This window comes from Triticum dicoccoides, chromosome 3A (genome assembly GCF_002162155.2).
Source record: "Triticum dicoccoides isolate Atlit2015 ecotype Zavitan chromosome 3A, WEW_v2.0, whole genome shotgun sequence".
In the NCBI taxonomy this organism is placed as follows: Eukaryota; Viridiplantae; Streptophyta; class Magnoliopsida; order Poales; family Poaceae; genus Triticum; species Triticum dicoccoides.
This window is the reverse complement of record NC_041384.1, coordinates 171,994,855-172,020,615: the sequence shown is the minus strand read 5'-3', so window position 1 is coordinate 172,020,615 and position 25,761 is coordinate 171,994,855. Positions and strand designations below refer to the sequence as shown.

Genomic DNA, 25,761 nt, shown 5'->3' with positions numbered 1-25,761 from the left:
CGGGAAAATGCGCCATACCTGCGATACATACTGGAGGATAAGGCAAGACAAAAAAGATCGATCTACGGATCGCGCAGGCGCCCTACGGCATGTGACAATGATCTTCACTCTGGATACAACAAATCTGGCTGAGCCGAACACAACACACATAGCTCTTCAGAGCTGCGTCGTGATATAGCCCAGTACAGAGGCGCCGCACACCCGCTATGCTTCACGAATGAAGTAATGGATCATAAAATCCCAGAGGGCTTCAAACCCGTAAACATCGAATCATACGATGGCACAACAGATCCGGCGGTATGGATCGAGGATTATCTCCTTCACATCCACATGGCACGCGGCGATGATCTACACGCCATCAAATACCTCCCGCTCAAACTTAAAGGACCGGCCCGGCATTGGCTTAACAGCTTGCCAGCAGACTCAATCGGTTCTTGGGAGGACCTGGAAGCCGCATTCCTCGACAACTTCCAGGGCACTTACGTGCGACCACCGGACGCCGATGACTTAAGCCACATAATTCAGCAGCCAGAGGAATCGGCCAGACAATTCTGGACACGGTTCCTAACAAAGAAAAACCAGATAGTCGACTGTCCGGACGCAGAGGTCCTAGCAGCCTTCAAGCATAACATCCGACGAGTGGCTTGCCCGGCACCTGGGACAGGAAAAGCCGAAATCCATGGCAGCCCTCACGACACTCATGACCCGCTTTTGCGCGGGAGAAGACAGCTGGTTAGCTCGCAGTAACAACTTATCAAAGAACCCTGGTAATTCGGATACCAAGGACAAAAGTGGCAGGACACGTCGGAATAAGCAAAAGCGCCGCGTTAGCAGCGACAGCAATGAAGACACGGCAGTCAATGCCGGATTCAAAGGCTATAAATCCGGTCAGCGGAAAAAGCCATTCAAAAAGAATACTCAGGGCCCGTACAGTTTGGACCGAATACTCGATCGCTTGTGCCAGATACATGGCACCCCCGAAAGGCCAGCCAATCACACTAACAGGGATTGTTGGGTGTTCAAGCAGGCAGGCAAGTTAAGGGCCGAAAACAGAGACAAGGGGCTGTACAGCGACGACGAGGAGGAGCCCAAGCCACCGAACAACAATGGACAGAAGGGCTTTCCCCCACAAGTGCGGATGGTGAACATGATATACGCAACCCACATTCCCAAGCGGGAGCGGAAGCGTGCGCTATGGGATGTATACGCGATGGAGCCAGTCGCCCCAAAGTTCAACCCACAGTCCTCCTGCCCGATCACTTTTGATCGAAGGGACCATCCCACTAGCATCCGTCATGGCGGCTTCGCCGCATTGGTTCTCGACCCAATCATCGACGGATTTCATCTCACAAGAGTCCTCATGGACGGCGGCAGTAGCCTGAACCTGCTTTATCAGGATACAGTGCGGAAAATGGGCATAGATCCCTCAAGGATTAAGCCCACAAAAACGACCTTTAAAGGCGTTATACCAGGTGTAGAAGCCAACTGTACAGGCTCAGTAACACTTGACGTGGTCTTCGGATCTCCGGAAAATTTCCGAAGCGAAGAATTAATCTTCGATATAGTCCCGTTTCGCACCGGCTATCACGCCCTGCTCGGACGAACCGCATTCACAAAGTTCAATGCGGTGCCGCACTACGCATATCTCAAGCTCAAGATGCCAGTCCCTCGAGGAGTAATCACGATCAACGGAAACACCGAACGCTCCCTTCGTATGGAGGAGCACACGGCGGCTCTCATAGTGGAGGTACAAAGTAGCCTTCTCAGGCAATTCTCCAGTCCGGCCATCAAAAAGCCAGACACGGCCAAGCGCGCTCGGAATAACCCACAGCAGGACCACCTGGCACACTCTGAGCAAGCGTAGCAATGCGGCCCCAACCCCAGCTCTCGCAACATAACGAAACCAGTACCTCGCGTACATAACTACGCCCTTGAAATACCATGGGCACAGGGGAAGGGGCACAATAACGGCATGCCCAAAATACGGCTTAAAAAGTACTAGGGGCTGCCGGATTCCTTTTTTAATTTTTTCTTACTTTCAGGTCTCCATACTTCAGACGACCTGTTCGGCAATTCGACTGCCGCACAAACGATGCAAGCTCCAGGGAGGCAGACAAGCCATGCCGCGTTATGGAACTCCCAGGTGGTCTCTGTTACGAGCGGTATACCTGTTTTAAATACAATTCCGCGGCCTGCCCCTGGTCAGGACATACTAAATAGTCTAATATCTTTTGCTTACCGCACTATTTGTATCGTTCGGCTTTGATAAATAGCCTCTCTATAAACAATGCTTAGCTTCTTGTCTATTTTTTGCATTATCTTCTTTTCACATTTATGTTTATTAAATGACATGATTGCACCCGTACACCATGGTACGGCAAACACGCCAGGGGCTTCAGTACCCCTCATAATGGTGTGAGAAGTCCGTACACTTTCACAAGTGCGGCACCCCGAACTTATAGCACTATATGCATCGGCTCCGAATCATGATTTGGGTCAATAGTTGGGTTTGCCCGGCTCCTATGTTTTGGTGCCTTACGTTCCGCTCTATCGGCTAAGGTAGCACTAGGAAAACCACTGCGATTGTGCCCCAGTTCAGCTGGGTTAAGCACCTCAGTGGAGAAATCTAAAACTGACTGTCATGATGTGGCGAGAGACCGGTCGCTGTTCGAGAGGTTTTTCGAGTCCCTAAATGCTTATGCCGCTTCGAGCGAGGAGCTGGCTTTGTCCGGCCAAGGCGTGGATAGCGCCCCGAACTCGGTCTTCCGAACTAGGGGCTTCGCCGAAATTTAAAATTATAGAGTTCTATGGCTAAGTGAGAGTGTTCAAGCATTATAGTCCGATTGCCTGGTTCGTTGCGCTGAGCGCCTCCCTCGAAGGACCCAACTATGGGAAAAAGAGCGCTCAGGTTTATCCCGAACACCCCAGCACTAGTGGCATGGGGGCAGAAGCCGACGACTGGCCATCTCTCAATTTTTGATAAACGGCCGCACAAAAAGTAATATTTTAAACTCAATAAGCATTGCTTAGCGCATATGAACAAGTTTTCAGCGCACAGGATAAACATGAGCGAGTTCATTCAAAATCACATCCTTGGTACATTCATCCACCACAAGGCGGGCACCAGCAAGAACATCCTTGTAGTAGTTCTCGGGCTTGCGATGCTCCTTCCCCGGCGGCGGCCCGTCCCTAACAAGCTTCTCACCGTCCAGCTTACCCCAGTGCACCTTTGCACGGGCAAGGGCCCTACGAGCACCTTCGATGCAGACGGAGCGCTTGATGACCTCGAGCCTTGGACAGGCCTCCACCAGCCGCCGCACCAGCCCGAAGTAGCTCCCAGGCAGGGCCTCTCCGGGCCACGGCTGAACTATGAAGCCCTTCATGGCCTGTTCGGCCACCTTGTGGAGCTCGACCAGCTGTTTCAGCTGGTCGCTCAAGGGCACAGGGTGTCCGGCCTCAGCATACTGAGACCAGAACACCTTCTCCGTCGAGCTGCCCTCTTCAGCTCGGTAGAATGCGGCGGCGTCAGATACGCTACGGGGAAGATCTGCGAATGCCCCTGGAGAGCTCCGGATTCGGGTAAGTAACAAGTAGTTTACTTTTATATTTCTGCTTTGCATAAAGAATGCCTTACCCGCTGCTATCTTTTTCACCTCCTCCAACTCTTGGAGGGCCTTTTGGGCTTCGGCCTTGGCAGACTTGGCAGTCTCAAGGGCCGCCGCGAGCTCGAACGCTTGCGTCTTTGACTCAAGCTCCAGACTCTCATGTTTTTTCATGAGAGCTTGAAGCTCTTGCTGCACCTCACCGACACGGGCCTCAAGTCTCTCTTGCTCGGTGCGCTCCACGGCCGCTTTCTTTTCGGCCTCGGACAGCGCCTCCTTGAGGGTCGCCACCTCAGTCGTGGCCCCTACAATAAGCAGTACAATCCTGTTATTTTTTGCAATCACGTCTTTTTATAGGCACTTTTTTCTGTAAGGTATTTCTTACCTTCTTTCTCCTCGAGCTGCCGCTTGGCAAGGTCGAGCTCTTGCTCGGTCTGCTCGAGTCCCTGTTTCAGGGCACCCACCTCCACAGTCAGTGCGGCGGTGGCTAGCAGCGAAGCCTGCATACGCATATTGACTCTTTGTTGTTAGACTCCTGCGAAATTTAGTAGATCCTCTATTCGGCTTCTCTTTCCGAACGCCAAACAGAGCATCAGGGGCTACTGTCTATGCAGTTATATTCTTACATATTTTACTTACCTCGAAGCCTGTTAGAAGGCTAGCACAAGCTTCACTCAGTCCGCTCTTGGCGGACCGAACCTTTTGGATCACCGTACTCATAATAGTACGGTGCTCCTCGTCGATGGAGGTGCCGTCAAGCACCTCCAGTAGATTGTCCGGCACCTCTGGTTGGACGGAGGCCGCCGGCTCAGAAGGCTTGCTCCTCTTGGAAGGAGTTCGCCTACCGCGGTCCGGAACTGTTGAAGATTCCGGCGTGGTGTCCGGCACAAAGCCGGACTTGGAGCCCTGGGGGGTCTTGTCCCCTTTACTCCTGGAGTCCGGGAGGTCGCCTTGCGGCTCCTCCAGGACCATCTCCTCCTGCCCCGGAGCTCGTTGCGACGCCACTTCGGCGTCATCCGCAGTGCGGGGGGAGACAGCGGGCGGAACTGAGTTCACATCCGATGAATCCAGGGAGCCGCTCGACGACTCGTTGAGTTCGGCCCGGGGCGGGCTGCATAATTATGTTCGACATTAGGGAAGGCTATGCAGCAAAGCAACGTCATGAGTTACTCTGATATCCGAATAGTTACGATTTTGCCGGACGCTTGGCCCTATCTGGCCACTCCTCTTCGTCCTCTTCGGCGTTGGGGGAGTAGTTCGGCGGAGGGGTCTTCCTCTTCCTGGACCCTTCGGCCTCCCCTGTTGGGGCGGCCTTCCTTTTCTTCCCTCCCCCCGCTGGAGGGGGAGAGTGTTCTTCTTCCTCCTCCTCGTTCTCACGGGAGGAGAGCGTCTCGGACTTGTCGGATGACGAGTCCGACACCACCACATTACGGGTACTCTTTTGAGTCCCCGTGGCCTTCTTCTTCTTGGCCTTCTTCTCCGGCACCACATAAGGCGCCGGAACCAGCAGCTTCACTAGGAGAGCAGGGGCTGGGTCTTCGGGCAAGGGAGCCGGACAGTTAATCGATCCGGACTGCGCCTGCCAAGCCTGTCAAAGGTGAGGGAGTTTAGATCCCACATAGAGTCAAACTATGAAGAAACTTAACATCCTGTAAAAGGAGAAAATAGCTTACCTCGCTAGCGTGACGCCGCGAGCTGTATCCGCGGTCCTCGGAAGCGGATGTGGGAGCCTCGGCGCCTTTGGTTAGCACCTTCCAGACGTCTTCATACGTCGTGTCGAAGAGCCGGTTAAGGGTTTGGTGCTGCGCCGGGTCGAACTCCCACAGATTAAAGACCCGTTGTTGACACGGGAGGATCCGGCGGACGAGCATAACCTGGACTACATTGACAAGCTTGATCGGCTTGCTCACCAGGGACTGGATGCATGTCTGCAATCCGGTCACCTCTTTTTCGTCGCCCCACGACAGGCCCGTCTCTTTCCAGGACATAAGCCGCGTGGGGGTCCGGATCGGAACTCGGGGGCTGCGATCCATTTCGGATCGCGCGGCTCGGTGGTGTAAAACCACCATGATTGCCACCCCTTCAGAGTCTCCACGAAGGAGCCCTCGAGCCATAGGACGTTGGCCACTTGCCCGCCATGGCGCCTCCGCACTCCGCCTGGCTGCCGCGCACCACCTTGGGCTTGACGTTGAAGGTCTTGAGCCAGAGGCCGAAATGGGGGCGGATGCGGAGGAAAGCCTCGCACACGACGATAAATGCCGAGATGTTGAGGACGAAGTTCGGGGCCAGATCGTGGAAATCCAGGCCATAGTAGAACATGAGCCCCCGGACAAATGGGTGGAGTGGGAAACCCAGTCCGCGGAGGAAGTGGGGAAGGAATACTACCCTCTCATGGGGCCTTGGGGTGGGGAGAAGCTGCCCTTCCTCGGGAAGCCGGTGCACGATGTCCTTGGACAAGTATCCGGCCTTCCTTAGCTTTTTGACATGGCCCTCCATGACGGAGGAGACCATCCACTTGCCTCCCGCTCCGGACATTGCTGGAGGAGGTTGAGGTAGGAAGTGCGGGCTTGGGCGCTGGAGCTCGGGTGCGCAGGACATGGATAGGCAAAGGAGGAAGAAGGCGTAGGTAAAAAGGTGGATCCTTGTCCCCTTATATGGGCGGATGCGGTTGTGCGTCCCCACCTGCCTAGTAAAACTCGCTTGCCTCCCAAGCGCCGTGATAAGTGGCGCGGTTGGGTTACCCACGTCTGTATTGATGAGAACCCCGTAAAAGAGGGGTACACGATCTCTGCTTTGACAAGACGTGCCAAGGAAACCGCCTCGCAAAACATGCTGAGGTGGAAAAGTGAAAACGATTCGAGCGAAGGACTTGGCTATAGTGTGGTGACGCACTGCGGAATACGTCAGCAGATTTGATTTGTGTTAATATTATTCTCTCTATGGCAATATGTGGAAGCTTATTTTGCAGAGCCGGACACTACTCTTGGTGTTTACAATCTTCTATGAAGGACTTGGAGGAGGAACCCGCCTTGCAATGCCGAAAACAATTTGCGCGCCGGACTCGTCGTTATTGAAGCCTGGTTCAGGGGCTACCGAGGGAGTCCTGGATTAGGGGGTGTTCGGGTAGCCGGACTATACCTTCAGCCGGACTCCTGGACTATGAAGATACAAGATTGAAGACTTCTTCCCGTGTCCGGATGGGACTTTCCTTGGCGTGGAAGGCAAGCTTGGCGATGCGGATATTCAAGATCTCCTACCATTGTAACCGACTCTGTGTAACCCTAACCCTATCCGGTGTCTATATAAACCGTAGGGTTGTAGTCCGTAGGCAATCAACTCCATATATAACAATCATACCATAGGCTAGCTTCTAGGGTTTAGCCTCCTTGATCTCGTGATAGATCTACTCTTGTACTACCCATATCATCAATATTAATCAAGCAGGAGTAGGGTATTACCTCCATCAAGAGGGTCCGAACCTGGGTAAAAACATCGTGTCCCTTGTCTCCTGTTACCATCCGGCCTTGACGCACAGTTCGGGACCCCCTACCCGAGATCCGCCGGTTTTGACACCGACAGGGAGCCTTGTCTATCTTGCTGTTACGCGTCCTGACATCTCCTATCCTGTCCACATCCTCAGTTAGTTTGTTTCAGCCCCCACCTCTGTCCACTATAGTCATCTCCTCCGTATTCTACGGTATCTTCGTGGCATGATCTCTCATCGCCTTTTCTTTCCCCGCTCCAGCTCTCTCAAAATCCAGGCCTACTCTGATGCCACTTGGGCCAGTGATCCCTTTGATCGATGCTCGATGTCTGCTTACTGTGTTTTTTTTGGTGGCTCTCTTATTGCCTGGAAGACAAAGAAATAGACTGCAATTTCTTGCTCGAGTACAGAGGCTGAGTTGCGAGCAATGGCTATGTTGACGGCTGAGGTGATCTGGTTACGGTGGTTACTTGAGGATTTTGGTGTGTCTGCTACTACCTCGACTCCCTTACTGTCAGACAACATCGGAGCTATCAGTATTGCACATGACCTGGTGAAGCATGAGATTGCCAAGCACATCGGTGTGGATGCCCACTTTGTGCGTGCTGCTGTGCAGGATTAGACTCTCGCTCTTCACTATGTGCCTTCTGAGTTACAGTTGGCGGATTTCTTCACGAAGGCACAAACTCGAGCGCAGCATGGCTTTTTCCTCTCCAAACTCAGTGTTGTTGACCCACCATGAGTTTGAGGGGGGCGGGGTGTTAGATGTGTATAGTCCACTTTCTGTATATCCCCATTGTATAAGGGGTTTCTTGCACTTTGACACACATGTATATATATTGGCCTTTGGCCCTCAGTGAATACTAGTTGCTGATTATCCAACATCCTTGACTATTGGTGGTTGATACAAATGTCATCAGTATCAAATTTTAGTTGTATGTACTCCCTCCGTTCCGAATTACCTGTCGTAGGTATGGATGTATCTAGATGTATTTTAGTTCGAGATACATTCATTTCTGCGACGAGTAATTTAAAACGGAGGGAGTAGGATTTTACTATTTCATCACATGGTGATATGCATGCTACATAGTGTATACTCCGCAGGATAATGCATTCATGAGTGATTTGCCTTATATCTCATCACACCAGCATGTAAAGAATAAGCAGTATTGTCAGTGACAAGGAAAATAAAGAGATGCTCTAAAAGAGCTCTACATTGCTCATCCTTGTGATAAGAAGCAGTAATTTATGTTATCCATTTAGGTGTGATTGTAGAAATGGAAAAGTTGGAGTTACACATCCTGGACAGTGCATCAGTCACCCTGTTTTCTTTGCCTTCTTTATACTCTCTCTGTTCCTAATATAAGTCTTTGTAGAGATTCTACTATAAACCACATACAGATGTATATAGATACATTTTAGAATATAGATTCATTCATTTTGCTCCGTATGTGGTCTATAGTGGAATCTCTTCAAAGACTTATATTTAGGAACAGAGGAAGTACTTCACAGTGAAGTCAAATTCCAAAAGTTTAAGCATGAACTTGTGTTGGATAGCCTTTGTAAATCTTTCATAAGTGATATACTTGAGGCCTTATTGATCTGATAATAACGGTTATTTTGGCGATCAAGTGTCTTGACAACTCTCCTGGCGTTGCCCTCACACGGTCACACCCCTTACGTCCTTCTCTAACACGGCAGCACCGATTGCTCGGTACAACATCTGTGAAAATAAAATTACTTGAACTCTTTGTACATATTTATTGATTATATGTATATGGCTGAGAAACATATTATAGTGATTTACAATAATTACACATTCAACATCCGACCCCCTTCAAATGACATGGGCAATAATTCTAGATGGGCAGATCGTTACAAGCATACGGGTCGACCAACACTTTACCTATTCAGATCTTACAACATCAAGCCCGGGCATGAACCCATCCTATAGATTTCAGCTACAGTACAGAGGAACGTTGGCAGGCTTGTAGAGGAACGTCTTGACGTTGTGCGAGCTCCCTGACTGTTTGTTGTATGTGAACTTGACCCCAGAGTGTGCGTCCCCCCTCCTGGTGCAATGCTGGTGGAAGCTGCTGATGGGCCTTGCCAGGCACGAATCCCATCGGTCGCTCTCAGGCATTGTCTCTGCAACGCTGTAGACGCCCTTGTAGTTTGTGAACGCCTGGTAGTTGATGACCTCACCAGATTTCGTGATGCACAGAACAGCAACCTCAGCGCCTATAGAGACAGTCACAAAGACATACATGAGCAAGAGGAGAGAACAAGAGAGATTATCCCGCAGAAACTTTAATTGTATGCGACACAATGAACAATCCAAAGCAAAGAAAACAAAATGGAATTAGTAAAAAACTGGCAGTACATGTGTGCTTGAGCAGTGTCAGGCACAGACAAGGTTCAAGGTATAATTCTTTTTTAGTTCGGTACCACCTAAAGATCACCACTTTGATTCACGCTAACAATTTCCAATACACTTCGATAGCATGTAAACGTTCTGAAATTTTCCTATTTTTCTTGCCAAAGTGGAATGCCAAAACCCATCGTAGACACCTGGGCTAGCACCAGTGCTCACCCCATTCGCATTTTCATCTCAATCTGTTGTTCATGGGTGGTTGAATTACCAAATTGGCTTACATGAATTTCCAAAATGGTTGATTCAACAGCCACTCGCTCTCATCCAATTTTATTTTTTGATGTAGTGGTTGAATTGCCGAAATTATGCCTGTACCCATGCCGTGGAACAATCTACACCAGCAGAATGATGAGTGTGCCAGTACAGTATGATGGTTGAGAGAATTTCTTTTAAAGAAGAAGCGGAAGGGGAGGAAGAAGCGGTAGGAAGAGCAGGATGGAGAGACCAGAGGGCGGGATAACCTGTGAATTGATGACAGCGACTAACTCCAGTAAATGGACTCCACGAATTGGCGGTGGAGACACTGAGGTTTCTACCATCACCACACAGGTTCACCATTGCCCCTGGGCTTAGAGGGATGGCCACCAGGGAGTGCAGTAGCAAAATCTAGGCATCTCAGTAGGTGCATGTTGATACCTTTTTCTTTTGGCTCCTATCCTTCTGATTGGTGTTTATGCTTTGTCTAGTTCATCCCTTGACAGGACCAGAACAAGCAGCACATGTTCCCAGATTTCTTACTGATTTACGGATTTCTGTTTGATGAGCAAAAGGTTCATGAATGTCTTTAGCATATGCTTACAACATTTGTCTGCATTATGATATTTCAAGTCATTCTTCCTTCCAGACATCCTTGAGGAGCACTCCTTTTCAAGAAGTATATGTCAGAGAAACACCAACCATTTCATCTTATAGTAAGCAACTTCTAACCTAGTTGTGCAAGGTGAGTCAGCCCATTAAGAATGCTAAGTATTGGACTAAGTCCATGTATAAATGGTTGGAGAGACATCTTAGTGGATGTAGCTATAAATGGATTTGGATGCAAAGGTGCCTTAGAAAATTCAAAATTTTCTGTAGCAACTGGCAAATGTTCCAAAATGCTGTTTTGACACGGCAGGTAATGAAGCAAAGGAAATGGCCTGGTAACCCTTGTTGCTCTTTTTGCAAAGACGTTGAGTCTTCTCAGCATCTTTTCTTTACTTGTCTGGTTGCTCGTGTTGTCTGCAGAACTGTCGGGGTTGTTCTGGGCACTGATTTATGTCCTAATAACGGTTTGCAGTATTTCTCCTGGTGCTATTCTTTTCTGCCTGATGGGGAAAAATTCTATACTGTTGGCCTGGCGACCATTACTTGGGCTATGTGGAATGCTCGAAACTGACCAACCTTCTAGCATAAAATGATCAAGGCTGCTTTTGAGATTGTCTACTCTGCTTGCTCTTTTCTTATCTACTGGGCAGGTCTTCAGAAGGAGGGCGGCGCGAAGATACTCAGGAGTGGAGCAGAGCTTCATCGCTCCAACACGATGAACTTGATGAGGATTTGCGAGGCAACTCAGAGGCCAATCGAAGGAGAGTGAGGCCTGTGCTCCTTGGTGCAGATTCAGTTGGGGAGCTGTGTTGTTGCGTTTGGTTCCTGGAACCCGCGTGTCGGTTTGCTGAAGTTTAAGACCTTACTTATTATGTTCTCTGGCTTGTGATAGGACTAGCTTCTTTTGGTGCTGTCTATGTTTTCGCCCATAGTGTATGTTCCAATATCAGCTGTATGCAGTTGGGTTTCCTAGCAGTGCGTTCAACTCGCTTCCCTTCTTTCCTGTCCCCTGTTTAAACTCTGAAATTGATGTATTTCCATTTGATTAAATGTAAAGGGGATTAGCCCGGTTCAAAAAAAAGGTAAGTCGGTCCATATCTTAGCCCATGCATCGCCCAGATGCAGAGGCCGGGGGTCATCCTCCTTAAGCCCATGTCTTAACCTGATTACTTGGTACTCCCTCCTAAACACTCTTATATTTCTTTACGGAGGGAGTACATGCTATTATGCAAATCCAGTCCATGCAATCTATTTGGTACGTGATACTTTAAAACATCAAACCCTTAGCAATTTTCAGAGACTCTAAGCTTTGGCTGGGACAAGCCCACAGAAGCCTGGAGGATGATGCTTCACCTCCCTGTTATCCCATGTGATCCAATCCCAGTTCCCAGGAGTACCATGTACCTCCGCTTACCAATTTCAAAGGCCAAGTCTAACTAAGGCCATAACAAGTACATGTTGTAGAAAAAAGGCCATAAAAGCATCCAAAATCTATTGAAGGTATCCCCAGTCGCCATGCATCACAAGTACTCCCCTACATTTCATTAGAATTGTCCAAGGTTTCGGTAGTCTCTGATTCGAAAAGTCTGTCCATTGATCAAGAGTACAGTTAATCAGTCAATGCAAAAGCGAGCTTGGGCACTCATAATCCCTTTATCTTAGCAATCCAAATGCTTAGAGATTTGCGCACATGCACGTACCTGGTTCTGTATTTGAGTTGTATCATGACTTTTCATAATTAGACTGACATGGACAGGCCCACTGAGACTTCATAAGACTTTGTGCATGTGGATTAAAAACTACGGTCATCCAACAGAAGCACTATTAACTTCTGGCATACCGTTCATAGTTGCAACTTTAGCAAACTGAACACTGAAGGAAAAACTGGAAAGAAGTGGATACAAATTTGTCTTTCCAGATGCATTTGGATATTCCATGGACATGTACTAGACCAATTACTATCCTTTCATACATTTGAAGATGCATTATGTACTCCCTGCAAGCCAATATACTCACCTACATGGGCACCAAAACAACATATATAAAATAGTTTTGAATTTTGATCTTTAGGTTCCTTTGTGCATGGAGGTTCCAGAGAGATAAATTGGAACAGATGGTGCAGTAGACACGTCGGGAAAATTAGGCTACAATTTACACATCATCTAAATATATATACAAGGACAAGCTCCAGAGAAATTACTTAGTAAGGGTGATATTGTATTGCACGCAGTACATTCATATATGGTCATATTTTGCCATCCTTAATAGCTTGCTAAGTCAGAAGCCTAGAACTGTAATTTGTTGTTATTATAGAAGGTAGAAATGTCAAAACAATGGACACTGGAACCTGTGGGTTACCTGCTACCTAGTGTACAAAGGAAGACCCATAAGACCATAACACTTCCCCATTAACCTTTTTAAGGGAATTCTGTGGGAATTTCATAAGCCATATCTTAGAGTTAAGTTCACCTCAATTACAGTTCATGTTTCGAGTTAAACAGGTTACCTGTAATTTAATTTGTTCCGACAGCAGTGGGAAGCACTTTATCCACTTACATACATTTCCAAAACATGTATAGACCCTATTTCCTTTTTTTCTCCTTCGGTCCTTTTGCTAGAAATAGAACAGCCTTAGAGTGAGATACAGATAACGGCTCATAGGTTTTCCTCACCCCACCAAATCCGAACTAAAAGTATGATGTGTGCCTATCTATGCTCCTCACTAGCTTAATACAAGAGCCTAGATTGTCGAATACAAATAGACAACCTACTGAACACACATAAAATTTGCTCCACTTACCTATGTCCGATTTTCATTTCTAGATCAGACGACCAGCAACCAACTACCCCCTCCCTATATGATTCTCGCTTCCTACGAGCCTAACACAATTAAAAATTCCACCAGAATTTCCCACGGAAATTTGTACTGAATGATACTAAAATTTCCACCAGAATTTTCCACGGAAATTTCCCAGTGCCCACACACGAATTTCCAGTAGAGCGAAATTCGCTACTCTGCTTAACGTGCCCACCACCAGACCAACCAAATTTCGTGATCGAAAACAGCTGAACCGAGATCCACGGGAGCGCGGTCGCACGAAATCTAGCTCGGTGACCACGAGAGCACAGAAGGCGGCGATAGCAACTAGATAAATTCGAAGGAGGAGAGAGGCTCGTTGGGCTGACCTTCGAGGACGTGGTCCTCGGGCCCGATGGCAGAGTCGGCGCAGACGTCGCAGACGACGCGGCCGCGGATCTCCCCCGTCCACGCCTGGGCCGCCGGGGCCGCCGCCAGCAGGAAAGCGAGGAGGGCCAGATGGAGGAGGAGCAGAGACCGGTGAGGGAGAGGACACGCCGCCGTCGCCATGAATTGGGTTGCTCGGTCGAGCTACTCTTTCCTTTTCGAGGGAGAGGGTAGAGCTTCGTGACTTTTGCGGGAGGAATTTTTTTAACTGTTTTGCGGGAGGATTGACGACAAGGAGGCAGAGCAGGAAATCAGGCTACAAGAAAACTCTTCTCTTCCTGTACGTTTCAACTACTAATACAAATTAATCAGCTATGTTAGTCAAACATTAGGATCATTTGAATCGTTATTTGTCTCGAATCAACAAAGCTCTTTGTGAGTTAAGCGTTAGTCAAACACTACAAGGAAATAAGCACAAACTGCTCCATATCGGTGATCTGAGCGTTGTTCTGATGGTTAGTTAACCAATCCATCAGGTTTCAAGTCTTAGACTTGGTAGATGCTCGTATTTTTCTGAATTATTTTAGACATTTCGATGATGTTTGTTTGGTGGAAAGATAAGTTCTTATCAACTACGAGGCTCATGTGGTATGTGTGCGTTTACATGCGTATATAAAGATGAGTTTATATACATATATGTAAGCATCTATGTTGTAGTATGATGTTAAAACTGTTGCTTATTCTAACCCAGTACAAACACAAAAGCGCTTATATAAACGAAAATGCACTTTGGTGCACGAGCACCATGTAGCTCGATATCCTGAGCGCTTAGTTCCCTCGTGATCTGTATCGCCTGTAGACGGTCAATTAATTTCCGAAAGTACTGTGTTTTTGGATATGTGCTGTCGGTCGTTGCCCAGCCCATTCATTGCCGTTTCTGTTTGTTTGGTACGATTGCTGCAGGGGGCATGTATCAAAACATGTGTTAACTTAGTACTGATTAACAATCAACGTATTAAGTCAGGCGTAATTAGGATTTACCACTAAATATCATTGCAAAGTGACCAAAAGTATCTCGTGTCCGTCACCAAAAAACAGGATTGCAGAATTAAGAAGGTTGTACATTTTTTGCAGCAGGAACAAGATTGTACTATGACCCGCAAAAAAAAACAAGATTGTACTGGATTACAAAATACTCTAATGATTAAGTTTATGGCATGGACAGAAGTTCTTCGGTGTACAACTAAGGATTCATCAAGAGATGCATAATAATATCTCACGTGATGTTTACTAATTTTGCCGGTCTCATGGTATAAGAGAGTTATATTATTGTGCAAAAATACATAATTTTTGATTTTTAAAATCACCCAAAAAATCACTTACAGATACCATATGTACGAATCCACAACATGATCAAGGAATTTTGGCTAGGGAATGCTTCCGAGAAGATCAACATTATCATTCATAGTGATTGTAACCCCTTGATTCAATAACGAAATGTTTTTCCCTGCAAAAGAAAAGTTCCACTTGATAAAAACAATTGGTGAACAGTTACATAAGAGGGCCATGAACGATTGCGTTGGCAAGAAAGATTGGCTGAAAAAAATTGGTTAAACACATACGTGAAGTGAGAGCAAATGCTTTCAGATCTGATAAAACATAAACAAAAATATAAATAGGTGTTTACATCGGGTAATAATGAAAACATTCGATTTGGACAAAATCAACAACCATACACAACATATCCACGGAGAATGACGCGAGGTTGCTGCCGCTGGAGCTCAAACGGTCAAACACCAAACATGTCCGGATCTCATGTTCGTCAGTGCTGGTTTCAGCAGCGCTCAGTACGGACGAGAGAGAGGGAGGTGACAGTTGTTAACAACTTAACATGGGCCATCACGATCAATGAAGTCGTTTCTGTCCGCGGGCACATGCATCCCAGGCGTATAAAGTGCCACGGCACTGCTGTAAATGGACGTATTCCTTTTGGGTATTGCCAACCAATATGCCAGAGCATACATCTCAACGCTCTAGCGGAAGTCCCAGATTCCGAGCTACATGGTGCCCGGCCGCTAAAACGCTCTACTCTTATATAAACCCCTATGAATGCACATACTTACACCCTATCCCTATGAGCATCACTGAAAGACTGAGCCGACATATCATTTTAAGCACCATGACTTGAACACTGATGGGCTGGGAATATCAATGTCCTTCTAACCATGCAATCATATGTTGGTTCACTATGGGCGTGTTTGGTTTCGTGGCTCGCACCTGGCTCGTACCCGCCGTGCATTTTCCTCGCTGTTTGGTACGCGGCATGCCTTCCTGGGCCAGTCCCCACGGATGCAAAAAGAGGCTCTCAGCCAGGCCGAGTGGAAACGCAGGTTTGGTGTTTCCGCGAGCCTGCATCCGCGGCTGCATCCACGCGAGCAAAGGGCTCGGGCTTGTCTGTCAGCCGCCTCCATTCGCGGCGCTGTCCTCACTCATCTCCTCTCTCCCGCGACTCTGGATCTCGCCGCCCCTTCGCCTTTGTCCGCATCGCCAGCGCATCTTCATCTCCGGCGGATGTAGAGATCTCCTCCTCCCTCCCTCCACCATCTGTCCGCATCCTTCGCTTTCCCTCCCATCCCCAGCTCTCTGGCGCTCGCGCTGCTCGGATGCGTGAGCAGATTGAAGCGGCGGCCTTCCGTCCAGGGATGAGAAGGAAGGCAAGACGAGGCAGGTTCACATGCCTGGGAAGGTCCATGGACGGGATGATGGCGGGCACCGATGCGTGCTTATCCTGTAGCCTCCACTCTTGTTTTTTTATTTAGTATGAGATCTGTCCCCAACCTCATTTCCTCATATGGATGTGGGTTGTTTATATATTACGTGGCTATTTATCAGCATGGATTAGGCTGCGATATGTCCCAAGCTTGTCTTCCCCCAGGATTAGAGATGGCTGGTGATTAGCATTTAGGCTGAGATTTGTGTGATTTGTTCCTTCACAAATAATTTCTACATCATTTTTATATAAATAGGTGCGGCACCATTGCTTATATTCTTTGCTAAATTTACCTAACAAAGTTCTGACGATACTCCCACTGCTTCAAAGATGATTGTCACCATTTCAACATGCACGCACAAGCATCTATATTCAAATTACACATTTGTCATGTTGCTTGGTCTTATGCAGCCTACCAAACAAAATCTGAGACGAGCCTGGCCGTATCATGCGATACACCAAACACACATCTTAACTCCTTGCACCAGCTCAACCAGGCCGGTCCAGCCAAGCTCGTGCATGCGATGCAGCCTAGGTGCACCCAGGGAACCAAACACACCCTATATGCATCGTGATGATGCAGAGGCCGGGGCCATTCCCCTTTTCGAAAGAAAAAAAACATAGCCCTTTAAGTATCAAAATCTTTGTGATTTCACTTACACATATTAATTTTTCTTAGTGGCCTTTTAGACATCAACCTTCACGACCTTCCTCATGTGCACCCCAGGAAGAAGTGTACCACTTAAAATCAAAATAAAAGTGTTTGGTATACTACACTATAATTCGCTTCTTTGTTTTTTTTTCTTTGCGAGAAACTTCTGATTTGTTCGTCTTTAATCATGACACTACAAGAAATATCATAAATCATAAAAATTTCATCCAAATCCGTAGACCACTTAACGATGACTACAAACACTGAAGCACATATATGGACTATGTTTTTGACCTAGTGCCAAAACCCAGTTGCCGCAAGACCTCGACGAGAAAGGGCCACTGAACTTAGTCGAACGCTTAGGATACATCCAATTTTAGCATCGTCGTGGGATTCTTGGGTGTGTGCAACCTTCTCACCGTGCCTTGAAGGCTTGAACGAGCATAAAAAATTTATGTATCGATCTTCCCCTAACGAAGGCACTTCGGTGTATCCTCACCAACTTCGGCAGATCTTCCGCTAGCCTGGTGGCCAATATCTTGTCAAAGATTTTCACAACCCCGTGAACTAAACTCACATGGTGGGAGTCCCTCAACTCGCTTGCCCCATCATTCTTGGGCAAAAGAGAGACCAATACCTTGTTGATGACTGGGAGCCCACGCATGTCACCATCGTAAAAAGCCACGAGGGCCCTCATGAAATCTCCTTTGATGATGGTCCAACACACACTGTAAAAATGCCCAGTGAACCCATCTGGGCAAGGAGTGCGACTCGGTGCATAGTTTTATTATATTCTCGACCTCCTCACAAGTGAAGGGCGCCCAAGGTTTAGCATGAACAGATGCGCGCGCATCAAGGTTGAGCGAATGTGCACGCTCGGGGATTGTGGCTAGAATTGCCTCATAATAGTCATCAACCGCCTTGGCAATTTGCTTTTGTCCCGTTACGATTTTGCCATTGCTTTGTAATATTGTTATCGTGTTCCTCCTCCTGTGATTACTAGCATGTTGGCGGAAAACTTGTGTGTTGGCATCTCCTTGCCTAAGCCATAGTAGCCTCAACTTTTGTCGCGCGCTCGATCGTTCCAAAGAACATATACCCAACAGCTTAAGTTTGAGAGTCCCTTGCAACCCAATTTCCTTCGAAGATAGACTTCGTGAGTTCGAGGCCACATCAAGCCGATGAGCGCAATCGCAATCTGCATCTTGACACTGTCAATCCACTTATCGCTCCATTGTTGAAGGTGCTTAGCCCGTTGCTCTCAGCTTCTAGTCAATTCTATTGGTCATTGTTGCGATGAATTGTAATTATTGCCATAAATTTTTTCTATGAGTTGATTTTAAGCCACAAGTAGACTTTACTTGTATACTAGCTATTTATTCATGTGTTGCAACGGGGGCAAACATATAATAGTGATTTTCAATACCAATTATGAGTGCCTCAACAGATACGTCGTGACCGTAAGTATTTTTTTCTATGGCTCATCCCACTTCGATGTTGTCACATAGAATCATGTGGCAGATCATGAAGATGATAAAAATGGGACTATGGTTTATAAGAGGAGCCCACATAAATGATATTTTACCTGAATTAAATTGATCCCCGCTTGAGATATTTAACCGCACTACCTGCTATTGTGAAAACCGAAAAAGAATGGTACTCTGCATAATTAATATGACCCTTTCATCCAAGGGCAATGCTACGCGTCTGCCGGCGAATAAAGTTAAAAGATCGGCCGCTTCCCTAACCATTGGATGAAGCCGTGGATGTCCATGCGTGATCCGTCATCTTTGCAACCAATGTGTTGCTGCAGTATTTTCTGCCACGGAGATATAATTGTAGAAATTGGTCGCAATAAAGTCCATGTTGCAACAAAAAACTATTTTTCTCTTAATCTGTTGCAACAAGAGCCATTTTGCAAAAAGAGTCTTGTTACAAAAACACGTTGTTGCAGAAGACAAAAATCAATAGTGGATCCCACTACACATCGTCCAGCAGTAGCATCAGACGCAGGCAACGTCAGGGACGGCCGAGGGGCAAAGACTGCTAAGGCAATGCGGCGTCGATCTCGCTGGAGCGGCGCAGATCCGGCGGGAGGCGGCTCGGACGAGGTCATCGAGCGGCCGTCGAGAAGCGACCAACGACCGAGGAGATGGAGCATGAGAGTGGGTCGGGCCCATCGAGGGAGGAGAGGAAGGAGGAGGAGAGGGGGCGATGAAGGAGGAGAGCATGCTCGTCCATGCCGGCGCCGACGTGTCTACTGGCGCACGTGTCTGGAGGCCGTGAGGATCCAGATCTTGCAATAAGCTAGTTGTTGCGGAGGCAAAAATTGCAACAATGGTCCAGTTGCAAAGCTAGACTGTGGAAAAAAGGATAGTTTCGAGTCATCTGATTAAAGAAACATTTGACGGTCATAAAGGCGATGGATGCGCGCAGAAAGATTAGTCGGAGGAACCGAAGAGTTTCCCTTCATCCAATGCTAGATGATACTTTTCATAAATTAATGGATGTCATTTTTGTTTCAAGGGAATGAGTAAGACAAGGAAAGAAAAATATCGATTTGGTTCACATTATTTCAAGTTACTCTACATACGGTTCTTTTTGTGCGGTATCGGTTTAGATTACCAACTTCTTTTTTTCAGAAAACCAAGCGCGAATGGGGTTGTGGTGAGAAAAAAACAGGGATGAGGTGAGACGAATCTGCCAACTTTACTTTAGTAGTGCATAATTTTTTTTGAAATCTTAAAAGTGTGCGCGCTCATTGGAGAGAACGAGTGGCCGCTCCATCACTCACATGCATGTATAATTTTTTGTGTGCTAATACATGTGGTTAGACTGGTCACATCGGAAGGAAAAGAACAAATCTTTGTGCAATTATTTTGGGTTTTCAAAATTTTCAAAAGCCATATCTTTCAGACCACGCGTCAAAATTTTAAAAAGCCATATCTTTCAAACCGCTGGATTCCTCGCGACGACATCTTTCAAACTAGATCCTGCATGTAACAAATTTTTTTATGCCAACTTTGGTGCTATATGGTGCAACTTTAGTACTGCATTGTGCAACTTTAGTACTGTATGGTGCAACTTTTTTTCAAAACCAATTTTTGGAGCTGTATGAGCCAAATTTCTTTGTGTTTGCAACCTAGCAATCGTGATAACCTGATGTGCAACTAGTCTACTGCCCCGACCAACTACCTATTAGTTGATGTGCAACCCTCCTCCCTTCGTGGATGTGTAGTTTTTTACCCACTACCAATGATATGTGCAATTTAGTTTGTTGTTAAAGCCAACTATCTATTTAGTCGATGTGCAACTCCTTACCTCTTCCTACTTGTGAATTGAAGGAAATATGCCCTAGAGGCAATAATAAAGTTGTTATTTTATATTTTATTATATCATGATAAATGTTTATTATTCATGCTAGAATTGTATTAACGAAAACTTGATACATGTGTGGATACATAGACAAAACACCGTGTCCCTAGTAAGCCTCTACTAGACTAGCTCGTTAATCAAAGATGGTTAAGTTTCCTAACCATAGACATATGTTGGCATTTGATGAATGAGATCACATCATTAGGAGAATGATGTGATGGACAAGACCCATCTGTTAGCTTAGCATATTGATCGTTCAGTTTTATTGCTATTGCTTTCTTCATGTCATATACATATTTATTTGACTATGAGATTATGCAACTCTCGGATACCAGAGGAATACCTTGTGTGCTATCAAACGTCACAAGTAACTGGGTGATTATAAAGATGCTCTACAGGTATCTCCGAAGGTGTTTGTTGGATTGGCATATATCGAGATTAGAATTTGTCACTCCGAGTATCGGAGAGGTATCTCTAGGCCCCTCGGTAATGCACATCATGATAAGCCTTGCAATAAATGTGACTAATGAGTTAGTTGCGGGATGATGCATTACGGAACAAGTAAAGAGACTTGCCGGTAACAAGATTGAACTAGAAGATATCGACGATCGAATCTTGGGCAAGTAACATACCGATGACAAAGGGAATAATGTATGTTGTCATTACGGTTTGACCGATAAAGATCTTTGTAGAATATGTAGGAACTGACAATGCAACTAATACCTGGGTGGTTTTGGTAATTCTTAACAACATATAGCTCATTGAACTAATACCCATTCAAGATAATCATTTCAGAAAGTTCAATGATTGGCATGGCATGGACTAGAGATGTGGACCCCTCAAAAATGCAAAGGACACATATTGGCAAAAGATCAAGACTCTACATTTTCATTTTAGTGATCCAACATCACATTGAGTCGATAGGAAAAGCCAATACTATTAAAAGGGGATGAGGTGTTACTTAATGGCTTGCTTGCTCAAAATGCTTAGTGATATGCTCCAAATGAAGGAAATATGCCCTAGAGGCAATAATAAAGTTATTATTTATTTCCTTATTTCATGATAAATGTTTATTATTCATGCTAGAATTGTATTAACCGGAAACATAATACATGTGTGAATACATAGACAAACAGAGTGTCACTAGTATGCCTCTACTTGACTAGCTCGTTAATCAGAGATGGTTATGTTTCCTAACCATGGACAAAGAGTTGTTATTTGATTAACGAGATCACATCATTAGGTAAATGATCTGATTGACTTGACCCATTCCGTTAGCTTAGCACTTGATCGTTTAGTATGTTGCTATTGCTTTCTTCATGACTTATACATGTTCCTATGACTATGAGATTATGCAACTCCCGTTTACCGGAGGAACACTTTGTGTGCTACCAAACGTCACAACGCAACTGGGTGATTATAAAGGTGCTCTACAGGTGTCTCCGAAGGTACTTGTTGGGTTGGCGTATTTCGAGATTAGGATTTGTCACTCTGATTGTCGGAGAGGTATCTCTGGGCCCTCTCGGTAATGCACATCACATAAGCCTTGCAAGCATTGCAACTAATGAGTTAGTTGCGAGATGATGTACTACGGAACGAGTAAAGAGACTTGCCGATAACGAGATTGAACTAGGTATTGAGATACCGACTATCGAATCTCGGGCAAGTAACATACCGATGACAAAGCGAACAACGTATGTTGTTATGCGGTCTGACCGATAAAGATCTTCGTAGAATATGTAGGAGCCAATATGAGCATCCAGGTTCCGCTATTGGTTATTGACCGGAGACGTGTCTCGGTCATGTCTACATTGTTCTCGAACCCGTAGGGTCCGCACGCTTAACGTTATGATGACAGCTTCAATATGAGTTTATATATTTTGATGTACCGGAGTTTGTTCGGAGTCCCGGATATGATCACGGACGTGACGAGGAGTCTCGAAATGGTCGAGACATAAAGATTGATATATTGGAAGCCTATATTTGGATATCGGAATTGTTCCGGGTGAAATCGGGATTTTACCGGAGTACCGGGAGGTTACTGGAACCCCCCGGGAGGTAAATGGGCCTTAGTGGGCTTTAGTGGAAGAGAGGAGAGGTGGCCAGGGCTGGGCCACGCGCCCCTCCCCCCTAGTCCGAATAGGACAAGGAGAGGGGGGCGGCGCCCCCCTTCCTTCTCTCTCTCCTCTTTCCCCCTCCCGAATCCTATTCCAACTAGGAAAGGGGGGATCCTACTCCCGGTGGGAGTAGGACTCCTCCTGGCGCGCCTTCCTCCTGGCCGGCCGCACCCCCCCTTGATCCTTTATATACGGGGGCAGGGGGGCACCTCTAGACACACAAGTTGATCTTCGTGATCGTTCCTTAGCCGTGTGCGGTGCCCCCCTCCACCATATTCCACCTCGGTCATATCGTAGCGGTGCTTAGGCGAAGCCCTGCGACGTTTGAACATCAAGATCGTCACCATGCCGTCGTGCTGACGGAACTCCTCCCGACGCTTTGCTGGATCGAAGCCTGGGGATTGTCATCGAGCTGAACGTGTGCTAGAACTCGGAGGTGCCATAGTTTCGGTGCTTAGATCGGTCGGATCGGGAAGATGTACGACTACTTCCTCTATGTTGCATCAACGCTTCCGCTTCAGTCTACGAGGGTATGTAGACAACCTCTCCCCTCTCATTGCTATGCATCACCATGATCTTGCGTGTGCGTAGGAATTTTTTTGAAATTACTACGTTCCCCAACAGTGGCATCCGAGCCTAGGTTTTATGTGTTGATGTTATATGCACGAGTAGAACACAAGTGAGTTGTGGGCGATATAAGTCATACTGCTTACCAGCATGTCATACTTTGGTTCGGCGGTATTGTTGGATGAAGCGGCCCGGACCGACATTACGCGTACGCTTACGCGAGACTGGTTCTACCGCCGTGCTTTGCACACAGGTGGCTGGCGGGTGTCAGTTTCTCCAACTTTAGTTGAACCGAGTGTGGCTACGCCCGGTCCTTGCGAAGGTTAAAACAGCACCAACTTGACAAACTATCGTTGTGGTTTTGATGCGTAGGTAAGATTGGTTCTTGCTAAGCCCGTAGCAGCCACGTAAAATTTGCAACAACAAAGTAGAGGACGTCTAACTTGTTTTTGCAGGGCATGTTGTGATGTGATATGGTCAAGACATGATGCTAAATTTTATTGTATGAGATGATCATGTTTTGTAACCGAGTTATCGGCAACTGGCAGGAGCCATATGGTTGTTGCTTTATTGTATGCAATGCAATCGCCCTGTAATGCTTTACTTTATCACTAAGCAGTAGCGATAGTCGTAGAAGCATAAGATTGGCGAGACGACAACGATGCTACGATGGTGATCAAGGTGTCGCGCCGGTGACGATGGTGATCATGACGGTGCTTCGAAGATGGAGATCACAAGCACAAGATGATGATGGCCATATCATATCACTTATATTGATTGCATGTGATGTTTATCTTTTATGCATCTTATCTTGCTTTGATTGACGGTAGCATTATAAGATGATCCCTCACTAAATTATCATAGTAAAAGTGTTCTCCCTGAGTATGCACCGTTGCGAAAGTTCTTCGTGCTGAGACACCACGTGATGATCGGGTGTGATAGGCTCTACGTTCAAATACAACGGGTGCAAAACAGTTGCACACGCAGAATACTCAGGTTTAACTTGACGAGCCTAGCATATAACAGATATGACCTCGGAACACGGAGATCGAAAGGTCGAGCATGAATCATATAGTAGATATGATCAACATAATGATGTTCACCATTGAAACTACTCCATCTCATGTGATGATTGGACATGGTTTAGTTGATATGGATCACGTGATCACTTAGAGGATTAGAGGGATGTCTATCTAAGTGGGAGTTCTTTAGTAATATGATTAATTGAACTTAAATTTATCATGAACTTAGTCCCTGATAGTATCTTGCTTGTTTATGTTTGATTGTAGATAGATGGCCCGTGCTGTTGTTCCGTTGAATTTTAATGCGTTCCTTGAGAAAGCAAAGTTGAAAGATGATGGTAGCAATTACACGGACTAGGTCCGTAACTTGAGGATTATCCTCATTGCTGCACAGAAGAATTACGTCCTGGAAGCACCGCTGGGTGCCAGGCCTGCTGCTGATGCAACTGACGACGTTAAGAACGTGTGGCAGAGCAAAGCTGATGACTACTCGATAGTTCAATGTGCCATGCTTTACGGCTTAGAATCGGGTCTTCAACAACGTTTTGAACGTCATGGAGCATATGAGATGTTCCAGGAGTTGGAGTTAATATTTCAAGCAAATGCCCGAATTGAGAGATATGAAGTCTCCAATAAGTTCTATAGCTGCAAGATGGAGGAGAACAGTTCTGTCAGTGAGCATATACTCAAAATGTCTGGGTATAATAATCACTTGATTCAATTGGGAGTTAATCTTCTGGATGATTGCGTCATTGACAGAATTCTCCAATCACTTCCACCTAGCTACAAGAGCTTCGTGATGAACTATAACATGCAAGGGATGGATAAGACAATTCCCGAGCTCTTCGCAATGCTAAAAGCTGCGGAGGTAGAAATCAAGAAGGAGCATCAAGTGTTGATGGTCAATAAGACCACTAGTTTCAAGAAAAAGGGCAAAGGGAAGAAGAAGGGAAACTTCAAGAAGAACAGCAAGCAAGTTGCTGCTCAGGAGAAGAAACCCAAATCTGGACCTAAGCCTGAAACCGAGTGCTTCTACTGCAAGCAGACTGGTCATTGGAAGCGGAACTGCCCCAAGTATTTGGCGGATAAGAAGGATGGCAAGGTGAACAAAGGTATATGTGATATACATGTTATTGATGTGTACCTTACTAATGCTCGCAGTAGCACCTGGGTATTTGATACTGGTTCTGTTGCTAATATTTGCAACTCGAAACAGGGACTACGGATTAAGTGAAGATTGGCTAAGGACGAGGTGACGATGCGCGTGGGAAATGGTTCCAAAGTCGATGTGATCGCGGTCGGCATGCTACCTCTACATCTACCTTCGGGATTAGTATTAGACCTAAATAATTGTTATTTGGTGCCATCATTGAGCATGAACATTATATCTGGATCTTGTTTGATGCGAGACGATTATTCATTTAAATCAGAGAATAATGGTTGTTCTATTTATATGAGTAATATCTTTTATGGTCATGCACCCTTGAAGAGTGGTCTATTCTTATTAAATCTCGATAGTGGTGATACACATATTCATAATGTTGAAGCCAAAAGATGCAGAGTTGATAATGATAGTGCAACTTATTTGTGGCACTGCCGTTTGGGTCATATCGGTGTAAAGCGCATGAAGAAACTCCATACTGATGGGCTTTTGGAACCACTTGATTATGAATCACTTGGTACTTGCAAACCGTGCCTTATGGGCAAGATGACCAAAACACCGTTCTTCGGTACTATGGAGAGAGCAACA

At 46.3% G+C, this 25,761-nt stretch overlaps 1 protein-coding gene across 1 annotated transcript; it reads right to left on the bottom strand.

Moving 5' to 3' along the window:
• Nucleotides 1-8,818: 8,818 nt before the first annotated feature.
• LOC119267743 lies at nt 8,819-13,799 on the bottom strand. Its single transcript, XM_037549178.1, has 2 exons — nt 13,511-13,799; nt 8,819-9,327 (listed from the first exon to the last, which is right to left on the bottom strand). Exons 1-2 carry the CDS (start codon nt 13,689-13,691, stop codon nt 9,044-9,046), a joined length of 465 nt encoding a protein of 154 aa, XP_037405075.1. The 5' UTR covers nt 13,692-13,799; the 3' UTR covers nt 8,819-9,043.
• Between the last annotated feature and the right edge of the window lie 11,962 nt (nt 13,800-25,761).

Bases quoted from the DNA above. Each gene is read 5' to 3' on its own strand.
- LOC119267743 (XM_037549178.1), bottom strand. From the start codon at position 13,691: ATGGCGACGGCGGCGTGTCCTCTCCCTCACCGGTCTCTGCTCCTCCTC. The intron at 9,328-13,510 runs GTCAGCCCAACG...CTGTCTCTATAG, and splicing joins CGAGGACCACGTCCTCGAAG to GCGCTGAGGTTGCTGTTCTG.